Below are 12257 nucleotides of genomic sequence, written 5' to 3'. Positions count from 1 at the left end.
GGAACCAGATTTAACTGAGCTGCAGAATGTATATTGAAGGAAAACACATTCACTTTGGCTGATGGAAATGCCTTTGGGCTTGTTTTCTTTGTGAACTCATCCCTTGTCAGGCTGAGTTCAGGGGGAATGAAACAATTCCTCACTTCAGGCCGTACTAAACACGCTCCCACAAGGAGGTCTGTGTGTCCAAAGACGAACTTGCATTTATATAGTGCCTTTCGCGACCTCAGGACGTTCCAAAGTACTTTACAGCCAATGAAATATTGTAACTTTAATCACTCCATCATTGGCGGGCGTGCCTTCAGCTGCCTGGGTCCTAAACTCTGGAACTCCCTCCCTAAACCTCTCTGTCTCTTCTTTAAGACACTCCTTGACACCTACCTCTCTGACCACCTGTCCTAATGTCTCCCTATTTGGCTTGGTGTCAAACTTTGTTTAATAATCACTCCTGCGAAGCACCTTGGAATGTTGCTCTAAAGGCATTATGTAAATACAGGTTGTTGTTGTAATGTAGGAAATCTGGCAGCCAGTCTGTGCACAGCAAGCTCCCACAAACAGCAATGTGATAATGACCAGATAAACTGTTTTTCATGATGTTGGTTGAAGAATAAATAGTGGAACCAGGACACTATTATCCGCAAATTCTTCTACTTCTGGTTATCAAACAGTGCACCAAGATTTATATTATATTGATTCTACCCTTCCAGCTGCCTCTTACTGATGCTGTGATTGCACAATGCATCTTCAAACTACCTATCCTTGTGACTATTACCTGCTTATTTTCATAGCATTCCGATCCCAGAGTAATCCCAGACGCTCCAGTCTCTTCACATCACTGAATTCCCTCATCCCTGCTACCAACTTGGTAAATTTCCTTTGCATCCTCCGAGTGTGTTGAGTCCAGAATTCGATACAACACTTCAGCTGAGGCTTAACCAGTGATTTGTAAAGGATTAGCATGACATCCTTATGTATTCAATGCTCCTATTTAAAAAGCTAATTATTCCACATGCTTTCTTAACTGCTTTATCAACTTGTCCTCTCACCTTCAAAGATTTGTGAAAATGTACCCTCAAGGTTACTCTGTTCTTGTTCCATCTTCAAAATAGTAGCATTTAGATGACGCTGCCTCTCCGTGTTGTTCCTCCCAAAGTGTATCAGTTCACATTTATCTGCATTAAGTTGTATGTCATACGCCTGCCCATTTTTTCAGCCTGTCTCTGTCCTCCTGAATTCTGCTACTGTCCTGTTCACTATTTACTACATTGCCAAGTTTCATATCATCCACAAACTTCAAAATTGTATCCTCCCTATGCTCGAGACCAAGTCATTTCAAAGCAAAGGTTCTAATAGTAACCCCAGGGGACTCGACTGCATGCTTCTCTCCAGCCAGAAAAAACATCTGTTCACCAATACTCTCTGCCTGCAGTCCCTTAACCAATTACATACACAAGTTACCATCGTCCCTTTAATCAAGGTGTTCAAAATCATGAAGTGTTTTGACAGAGAAAATAAAGAGAAATTTCTTCCAGTGGCAGTTGGGAGAGAAACCAAAGGAAAGATTTAAGGTAATTGGGAGAAGAACCAGAGGCAAGTTGAGGAGAATTTGTTTTGCACAGCGAGTCTGAAAGTGCGGTGGAAGAAGATTCAATAGTAACTTTCCAAAGATAAATACTTGAAGAGGTGAAAATTACAGGGCTATGGGGGAAGAGCAGTTGGAATGGGATTCATTGGACTGCTCTTTCAAAGAGTTAGCACAGGCACTATGGGGCGAATGGCCTCATTGTACGCTGTTAGAGTTCTGAATTTAATATATTAGGTGTGGCTCAGTGAGTAGCACCCTTGCCTCTAAGTCAGAAGGTTATACGTTTAAGTCCCACTCCAAAGACTTAAACATAACAACTAGACCAACACTCCACTGTGGTATAGAGCAAGTGCTTCCTTTCAGATGTGATGTTAAACTGAAGCCCTATCTGCCCTCTTGGATGGAAACAATTGACCCCTTGAGACTATCTCAAAGAGTTCTTCCTCAGTGCACTTGCCAGTGTTTATCCCTCAACTGCCATCACTAAAACAGATTATCTGATTGTTATCATGTTGCTGTTTGTGGGATCTTGCTGTGTGCAAATTGGCTGCTGTTTCCTACATTACAACAGTGACTACACTGCATTGTGTATGAAACATTTTGGGGCATCGTGAGGTTGTAAAAGGTGCTATGGAAATATGAGATTTGTATTTATTGAACTAATAGAATTCTAATCTATTTGGTTTACATGAGAGCTTCCAAAAAATGCATTAACATTTTTTTAAATTTTTAATACAGGACATTCTAGTAGACTTTTAGTTGGAGTTTAAGGCAGATTGCTGTTTGAAGCATGAGGCATACAGAAGCAGTTTAATCATTTCAAGATTCCCAGCTCCAGTATAAAATACATTACAGCATTTATAACAGCCATTCCTAGATGCATAGTGACAGTCTTGAAGTTGTGGCAGTTAAACTTACTGAGGAATGTACAGTTTTAAGCCTCAATGTCTTAGTCAATAGCATTACTAGAATTCAGGATTCTCGAATAAGGATGACAGTGTATATTTATGACGATATTGTCTTCTGTGAGCCAATCAAAAAGGTTATAGGATCATAGAACAGGAGGAGGCCATTCAGCCCCTCAAGTCTGTTTCGCCATTCGATTAGATCATGTCTGATTTATATCTTGACTCGATCTAGACGCCTCAGTTCTGTAACCTTTAATACCCTTACCTAAAAAAATCATTCTCAGTTTTGAAGTTTTTAATTGACTCCCAAGTGTCAACAGCCTTTTGGGGGAGAAAGTTCCAGATTTTCACAGTCCTTTGTGTGAAGAAGTGCCTCCTGACATTGCCTGTAAACGGCTTGGCTCAGGGATCAGCAAATCTTTTAGCTGAAGAGCCTTTGAAAAAAAAATTTGCATAAAACAAAAACTATTGGGAGCCGCAAGATGAAAATTCAGCATTTCTAAACCAAATACTTGGCAATTTGCTTAGAATGTATAATTTGCATGTGTAATAAATAAAATAATGTGTCGAATTTAAGTATCAGAGAATGATTTATTGCATAGAAGGAGGCCATTCGGCTCTCTGCAGAGTATTGCAATCAGTCCCACTCCCCCACTGTAGCCGTGCAAGTTTATATCAAGTATCAGTAGAAAAAAAATCTAAATTAAAATAGACCTAACTCTGAATCATTGCATTTTTGATGGATTTCTTTTACCATAATTTTGTCACTAAAGTCATCTTCAAAACAAACTTTAATTTAAGATGTGCAGAAATAAGACAATTTTTTCAGCTATTGATTCTTGTGATTAAAGAATAGCTTCTAATTACACATTCAGAATAATTTATCATCTCAGTTATATTAGAAACGATGGTTGCTACCATAAAACCTGTTCCTTAAACCAAAGGCATTATCTATAACCACAGTGTAGCTATACCACCCACAGTGTAGATATACCACTCAAACAGGTTTATTTAGAGTACAATGATGTTTTTTGGTAAAATAATCATTTAAAATTGTAAAGTGCAGCATAACAATTAGCCTTTTATCTCCACAATAAAAACACGGCTCTTAATTTCATGACTTAATTTTTTTTAGGCTTTTTTCACGTTAATGCAATCCAACTGGAAAAGGTTGGAAGCCGCAAGTCAAGATGTTAAAGAGCTGCATGTTGGTCTGGAGCCATAGGTTGCAGACCCCGACCTAACTTAATTTTAAGATTATTCCCCCTTCTTCTGGACTGCTCCCACCAGAGGAAATAGTTTATCTGCCCTATAGGAAAGATCACATTTTATAAGTGGTATTTCTCCAGCAATGAAGGATTGTGAATTATGGTGGGTTGTTATCATTAACACAACCAATCATTCATGCTCTGCACACCAGGCCCAAAGTACATACTGGCAAGCAGTGGGTTATAAAAATCACATGACATAGACCTTATGAATGACCTACATCTGTGGCACTTGTGGTTAATGGGCCCAATGTCATTCATATATTTCATAAACCACCAGCCACTGATGTATGAACATACATCTATTACTATCAGCACTCTCATTTCCTCCTTTCTGAATAATAGTGTATCATTTTCAGTTTCAGACCGAACTGATCCATATTTTCCAGGCTGTTTCCTGTCTGCAATCCTTCAAAAACCCAACTCAGACCTGTCTTAGAATGGGAGACGGGCAATTTAGTGTAGTCTTGCCATTTGTGAACACATAATAACCTTTTCCAAACGCCAAAGACTTCATCTTTTTAATGGGACTGGCAGTAGTATACATCAGGGTAATTGAGCAGATAAAATGTGATGACAACTAGGGATCTGATAGTTTTGAAACTGAAAATAATACATTATTGTTTTGAAGTGGGAGTGGGAGGATAGGAGGTGCTGCTGGTAGCAACGGGAATGTGTTAACACTTGTCCGAAACACGGATGCCTCACATCACTGACTGGTGGGTGTAGGAATATATCTAAGGGCCATGCACTTATTAAATGGTGGAGCAGGCTCGAAGGGCTGAGTGGCCTACTCCTGCTCCTAATTCGTATGTTCGTATTCCCCATTGGGCCCATTTACCCTCAGTGTCACATGCCAGAGTAGTTTGTGTTGGTGTTCAAGGATTCTTAGCATTTTTATCCCGCTAGATTATAAATTATTGCATTAAAATGACCAGTGGTCATTCAGGAGACGGTTGCTCAATGACTGACACAGGAAATGACCTTTGTTACCTTCCTCTGCATGGCTTCGAGAGCTTGTGTCGATCAGAAATATATGCAACAACATTAACTTGCATTGTTATAGCACTTTTAATAGAGTAAAATGTCCCAAGGTGCTTCAGAGGAGCGTTAGACAAAATTTGACACCAAGGCACATAAGGAGATATTAGGAAAGATGGTGAAGAACATGGCCACAGAAGTAGCGTTTAAGGAGTGTCTCAGAGGAGGGAAGAGAAATAGAGAGGTGGAGAGGTTTAGGGGGAGAATTCAAGAGCTCAGATCCAGGGAACTGTAGGCATGGCCGCCAATGGTGGAGCGATTAAAATCAGGGATGCACAGAGATCTTGGATGGTTGTAGGGCTGGAGGTGATCACAGAGATAGGGAATGGTGAGGCCACGGAAGATTGGAAAACAAGGAGTAGAATTTTAAAAATTGAGGCATTGCTGGACTGCAGCCAATGCAGGTCAGTGAGCAGCAGAGAGTAATAGGTTAACGGCATGCAGTACTGTATCTAGGTGAACTGAACTCACTGATTAGGCACTATAACACAGCATCTTATTGATTTAATATGTTTATTTATGGCTCTCACTAGTTTGGCATCCCTAAATCTTTTCAAATTTCCCTTTTCCAATTTCTATTCCATCCATGGAATACACCTGCTTCTTATGGTTTTCCAGGAATAATTTGACTAACAGTTTGGAGAGCAGATCATGAGGAAAACGCTCTGATTGCTGCAGTGTAACCATCTCAATAACTACACCTGAATTTCCTCAATGTCTGTTACTCTACTCCATTGTTGCACTGCAAAGGTGCAACATTCACCAGCAGAGGGAGTTGCACATAGGTTTTCAGGGAAAGTTACATGGAATGGACAGCCGAGAAACAGGCCATTTGGCCCAATTGGTCGATGCTGGTGTTCGTGCTCCACTCAAGCCTCCTCCCACCTTATTTCATCTCGCTCTATCAACATATCCTTTCATTGCTTTCTTCTTTACGTGTTTATCCAGCTTCCCCTTAAATGTATCTACACAACTCACCTCAGCCACAAAGTTTCGCCTTAACTTTTTTTTCCTTATTTGTTCATGAGATGTGGGCATCGCTGGCTAGAGCAGCATTTATTGCCAATCCCTAATTGCCCTTGAGAAAGTGGTGGTGAGCTGCCTTCTTGAACCGCTGCCATCCATTTGGGATAGGTGCACCCACAGTGCTGTTAGGGAGAGAGTTCCAGGATTTTGACCCAGCGACAGTGAAGGAATGGGGATATAGTTCCAAGTCAGGATGGTGTGTAACTTGCAGGTGGTGGTGTTCCCATGCATCTGCTTTCCTTGTCCTTCTGGGTGATAGAGATCACGGGTTTGGAAGGTGCTGTCAAAGAAACCTTGGTGAGTTGCTACAGTGCATCTTGTAGATGGTACACACTGCTGCCACTGTGCCTTGGCAGTGGAGGGAGTGAATGTTTAAGGCGGTGGATGCGGTGCCAAGCAAGTGGGCTGCTTTGTCCTGGATGGTGTTGAACTTCCTGAGTGTTGATGGAGCTGCACCCATTCATACAAGTGGAGAGTATGCCATCACACTCCTAACTTGTGCCTTGTAGATGGTGGACAGGCTTTGGGGAGTCAAGAGGTGAGTTACTTTTCTGGTCAATGGTAAACCCCAAAATGTTGATGGTCATGAATTCAGCGATAGCAATGCATTGAATGTCAAGGAGAGATAGTTAGATTCTCTCTTGTTGCATAAATTCATTGCCTGGAACTTATGTGGCACAAATACTACTTGCCACTCATTAACCCAAGCCTGAATGTTATCCAGGTCTTGCTGCATGCAGACACGGACTGCGTCAGTATCTGAGGAGTTGCGAATGCAACTGAACATTGTGCAATCATCAGCCAGCATCCCCACTTCTGAATTTATGATTGAAGGAAGGTCATTGATGAAGCAGCTGAAGATGGTTGGGCCGAGGACACTACCCTGAGGAACTCCTGCAGTGATGTCCTGGGGCTGAGATGATTGACCTCCAACAACCACAACCATCTTCCTTTGTGTTAGGTATGATTCCAACCAGTGGAGAGTTTTACGTACATACATACGAACATACGAATTAGGAGCAGGAGTAGGCCATTTGGTCCCTGGAGCCTGCTTCACTATCCAATAAGATCATGGCTGATCTATTTGTGTTTCGAATTCCACACTGCCATCTGCCCCCGATAACCTTTGATTCCCTTGCTTAACAAGAATCTATCTACCACTGCCTTAAAATATTCAATGACCCTGCCTCCACCACCTTCTGAGGAACAGAATTCCAAAACCGCACAGCCCTCTGAGAGAAAAAATTCTCCTCATCTTTGTCCTAAGAGGGCGAACCCCAATTTTCAAACAGTGCCCCCTAATCCTGGATTCACCCACAAGAGGAAACATCCTTTCCACATCCACCTTGTCAAGACCATTCAGGATCTTATAAACTTCAATCAAGTCTCCCCTCACTTTTCTAAATTCCAGTGAAAACAAGCCCAGTCTGTCCAACCTTTCCTCATAAGACAACCCGCTCATTCCAGGTATCAATCTAGTAAACCTCCTCTCAACAGCCTCCAATGCATTCACATCCTTCCTTAAATAAGGAGACCAAAACTGCACACAGTATTCGAGATGTGGTCTCACCAATGCCCTGTATAACTGATGCATAACATCCTTACTTTCATTTTCAATTCCTCTCATAATAAAGGATAGCATTCAATTAGCATTCTTTATTACTTGCTGTTCCTGCTTACTAACCTTTTGTGACACATGCACTAGAACACCTAGGCCTCTCTGCACCTCAGAATTCTGCAGTCATTCTCTGTTTAAGTAATACTCTGCTTTTTTTTCTTCCTGCCAAAGTGAACAACTTCACATTTTCCCACATTATATTCCATCTGCCAGATTTTTACCCACTCACTCAATCTATCTATATTGGTCTGTAACCTCCTTATGTACTCTTCACAACATATTTTCCTACCTATCTTTGTGTCATCTGCAAATTTAGCTACCATGCCTTTGCTCCCCTCATCTAAGTCATTGATATAAATTGTAAAAAGTTGAGGCCCCAGCACGGACCCCTGCGGGACTCCACTTGTCACATCCTGCCAATCAAAAAAGGACCCATTTATGCTTACTGTCTGTTTTCTGCCAGCCAGCCAATCTTCTATTCATGCTAATATGTTATTCCCTACACCATGAGCTCCTACTTTCTGCTATAACCTTTTATGTGGCACCTTGTCAAATGCCTTCTGGAAATCCAAGTACAGTACGTCAACGGGCTCCCTTTTATCCACAGAACATGTTACTCCTTCAAAGAACTCCAATAAATTGGTTAATCATCACTTCCCTTTCACTAAACCATGCTGACTATGCCCGATTATCTTGAGTTTGTCTAAGTGCTCAGCTATAACCTCCTTAATGATTGATTCTAACACCTTCCCCATGACAGACATCAATCTAACTGACCTATGATTACCCATTTTCTGCCTCCCCCCTTCTTGAATAGAGGGGTTATATTTGCTACTTTCCAATCTGATGGAATCTTTCCAGAATCTAGCAAATTTTGAAAAATTTACACGGCGTATCTACTACCTCATTAGCCACCTCTTTTAAGACCCTCAGATGAAGCCCATCAGGACCCGGGGACTTGTCAGCCCACAGCTCCATTAGTTTGCTCAGTACCACTTCCCTGGTTTTCCCTCTGAGTCCCATTGACTTCAGTTTTGCTAGGGCTCCTTGATGCCACATTCGGTCAAATGCTGCCTTGATGTCAAGGACAGTAACTCTCACCTCATCTCTTGAATTCAACTCTTTTGTCCATGTTTGGACCAAGGCTGTAATGTGGTCTGGGGCCGAGTGGCCCTGGCGGAACCCAAACTGAGCATCAGTGAGCAGCTTATTGCTGTGTAAGTGCCGCTTGACAGCACTGTCAATGACACCTTCCATCACTTTGCTGATGATTGAGAGTAGACTGATGGGCAGTAATTGGCCAGATTGGATTTGTCTTGCTATCCTTATGGAATTTATTAGTAACTAACTTATTTTTATGGTTTCTAGTTAATTTGGGTATGAATTGGTGCAAGTTCTGGCATAACTGCATTTTTTTTTATTTATCCACTCTTGGGATGTGGGCATCACTGGCAAGGCCAGCATTTATTGCCCGTCCCTAATTGTCTTTGAGCCCTAACTGACCTCGTTCTGGGAATGTAACTGAAACTATCTGCTTCCTGCCTGAAACCCGCCACTCGTTAAAATCTTGCCCTGCCCTACATTCAAAAAGAAAAGTCAAAACATAAAGTTCTTTCTTGGAAATATGAACCCAGCCACTCGTGGCTAGACAGCTATTTAGGAATCTGTAGAATCATAGACGGGTACAGCACAGAAGGAGGCCATTTGGCCCATTGTGACTGTGCTGGCTCTTTGAAAGAGCTATCCAATTAGTCCCACTCCCCCTGTCCTTTCCCCATAGCCCTGCAAATATTTCCTTTAAATATTAATCCAATTCTCTTTTGAAAGTCACTGAATCTGTTTCCGCCGCCCTTTCAGGCAGTGAATTCCAGATCGCAACAACTCACTATGTAAAAAAAATTCTCTTCATTTCCCCCCTGTTATTTTAGCAATTATTTTAAATCGGTGTCCTCTGATTGCACACCTTCCTGCCAGTGGGAACAGTTTCTCCTCATTTATTCTATCAACACCCCCTTATAGATTTGAACACTTTTTATGGAATCTCCCCACTAACCTTCTCTGCTCGAAGGAGAACAATCCCAGCTTCTGTACACAACTGAAGTCCTTCGTCCTGCATAACATGGGATGGCTGCGTAAAATTGACCCGACATTGGGACTTTTAATAACAGAGGCAGAAAGCTACAGAAATCTTGAAGGTAAGAATTGATGCCTTCGAGAAATTTACCCTGCATTTTATTTACTGAATGTATTCTCCACATTTTAAAATTTCGGATGCTATTTCAGGACAAGTGTAAGTACAAATAACAATGATGTCTCTAAATTAAAAGCATAGCCCCATATCTTCAGTCCATATTAAATAGTGCACAATTATTGAAGAAGAAAACATATCCCATGCTGTGAATGCTCTGCCAATCAAACTGTCGAATGTCCTGCACTTTCAGTGACTGACAATTCTTTGAAGTTACAGCATGGGCATAAATGATTTGCATGTTTCTACGAAATTCTTTTCTCCGTCTTTGTAACAGAGAAAATCACCTACTTTAAGGAAGCAAAGTCACAGAAATCTGGGAAACATTTACAAGCCATGCTGTCATTTTAGGCTTAGAATTTTTGCAGGAACAGAAATTCTCTCTCACATACTATCACACAATCACAGGGTGTCATTTCAAAGTTTGAAAGATACCATTCGATAACGAAAAAAAACTTACTGGTCTCCCTTTGGGGCCCTTTATTCCACGAGGACCAGCAATACCCTGAAGAGGAAATGTCACCGCATTACACAAAATATGTTTCCAAAAAAATACAAACTCAGTAAAATTTTTAAACAATTGAACTGTGGACAATGTAAAAGCAAGTGATTCTGATTAAAAATGATTCACACTTTTTATGCAATAACTGTGTAAAGCAAAACTATTGTTAAAAACAAACAATTAGTTTGCCTTCCTAGAATTACTCGGGGGCACAGTAGCATAGTGATTATATTACTCGTCTAGTAACTCAGGCACCTGGACTAATGACCCAGAGATGTGAGTTCAAACCCCACAGCAGCTGGGGAATTTAAATCCTCTTAATAAAAAAATATGGAATAAAAAGCTAGAGTTATCAGGCTGTTGTAAAAGGTCATCTGGTTCACTCATGTTCTTGCAAGAGAGGAACATGCTGCCCTTACATGTCTGGCCTACATGTGACTCCAGACACACAGCAATGTGATTGACTCTTAACGGCCCAGCAAGCACCTCGACTGTACTCAAGAAGGCAGCTCACCACTACCTTCTCAAGGGCAATTTGGGATGGGCAATAAATGGTAGTCATGGCAGTGATGTTCATATCCTCTGACTGAAGGAAAATTACAATAGACTTTGTTTCTTTCTAAATGTTCATTGCATTTAGCAAACTGATTGGACTCTGAACCTGTGGACCAATCATGCGATCTTGCTGCAGTGCAGTCTGGGTACACACTTACCTTTTTACCTTCTGGCCCAGGTGGTCCTACAATCCCAGGAGGTCCTATAAACCCCTGCAGAGCAATAACAGACAACAATTGGTACAAAGCAATATGATATAAAATGATTACTGTCCTAGTTCATGTTGTAGCACCCTCGCCTCTCAGTATGGAGGTCGTGACCAGAGGCAAGAGAGTAAATAAATGTTAGCTCATCTGGGAGCAAGCGAGTAAGAAATTTTCTGGATGACACAAAGTTACCTCGGTACAAACCTACCCTGCAATGTGTCTGCAGTCACCAAAGCTGTGACCCTTTGACTCTTTATGAGGAGATGGCTATGGAGATTGGGATGTTGAGGCTAAAGACTGAGTGGGGGGAGGTATGGCCGGGAGGAAGATGAGATTGGAGACCCTACCACAGGCTCATGGTTAATATGCTTCAATCTACATTCCTTATCGGCTTCACATAATGTTGACCTGCCAAGGAAATTGATATTCACGTCCACAAAGCTGGATCATTGGCAGCATACCAGAAGAAACGTTTCAGAATCCCAAAGAACTTATCTCTGTACTCCTCCAATTCTGGCCTCCAGCACATCCCCAATTTTAATTGCTCCACTATGAGTGGCCGGGCCTTCAGCTGCCGAGGCCCTTCGCTCTGGAATCCCCTCCCTAAACATCTCCGCCTCTCTCTCACCTCCTTTAAGACAGTCTTCAAAAGCAACATCTTTGACCGAGTTTGTGGTCACCTGATCTAATATCTCCTTTGTGGCTCGGTGTCAGAAACGTTTGACTAAGTCTGTTCCTGTGAAGTGTCTTGGGACATTTTACCATGCTAAAGGCGGTATATAAATGCAGGTTGTTGTTGATAAACAGATTTATAGTTATCAGGTAATGTGAGAAAATGTCACCATTAAACTAGTAATTTAGTTACTGATCTTTAAGTAGAATGTTGAAAAGTAACACGTTAGGTTTCTTTTTCTATTTGCTGAATATAGTTTTAGGCTTATTGTATACTTCAAGAGTATGACGATGTTACAGGTTCTAACCTGCATAGGTTCTGGTATTCTGCATTAAACAAGACACAAATAGGATGCAGGTGGAACCTGATATGATTCAAAAGAATAAATGATCAGATATTATCGGCATTGTTAAGAGCCCTATTGCCCTGCTGATAAAACAGCATGATTGCTTTTTTATTTATTCATTCATGGGATGTGGGTGTCACTGGCCAGGCCAGCATTTATTGCCCATCCCTAATTGCCCTTGAGAAGGTGGTGGTGAGCTGCCTTCTTGAACCGCTGCAGTCCATGTGGGGTAGGTACACCCACCGTGCTGTTAGGAAGGGAGTTCCAGGATTTTGACCCAG

At 41.5% G+C, this 12257-nt stretch overlaps 1 protein-coding gene across 1 annotated transcript in view; it reads right to left on the bottom strand.

Moving 5' to 3' along the window:
• LOC137373159 (collagen alpha-1(XXIV) chain) overlaps positions 1–12257 on the bottom strand; it is a 351399-nt gene that overhangs the window by 245710 nt on the left and 93432 nt on the right. Inside the window, exons 11-12 of the mRNA XM_068038018.1 lie at positions 10910–10963; positions 10155–10199 (exon numbers count right to left, since the gene is read on the bottom strand). Of these exons, the coding sequence (XP_067894119.1) occupies positions 10155–10199; positions 10910–10963 (99 nt within the window). The remainder of the gene's footprint in view (positions 1–10154; positions 10200–10909; positions 10964–12257) is intronic.

Source organism: Heterodontus francisci, chromosome 8 (genome assembly GCF_036365525.1).
Source record: "Heterodontus francisci isolate sHetFra1 chromosome 8, sHetFra1.hap1, whole genome shotgun sequence".
Taxonomy (NCBI): domain Eukaryota; kingdom Metazoa; phylum Chordata; class Chondrichthyes; order Heterodontiformes; family Heterodontidae; genus Heterodontus; species Heterodontus francisci.
This window is presented reverse-complemented; position numbering and strand designations above follow the sequence as displayed.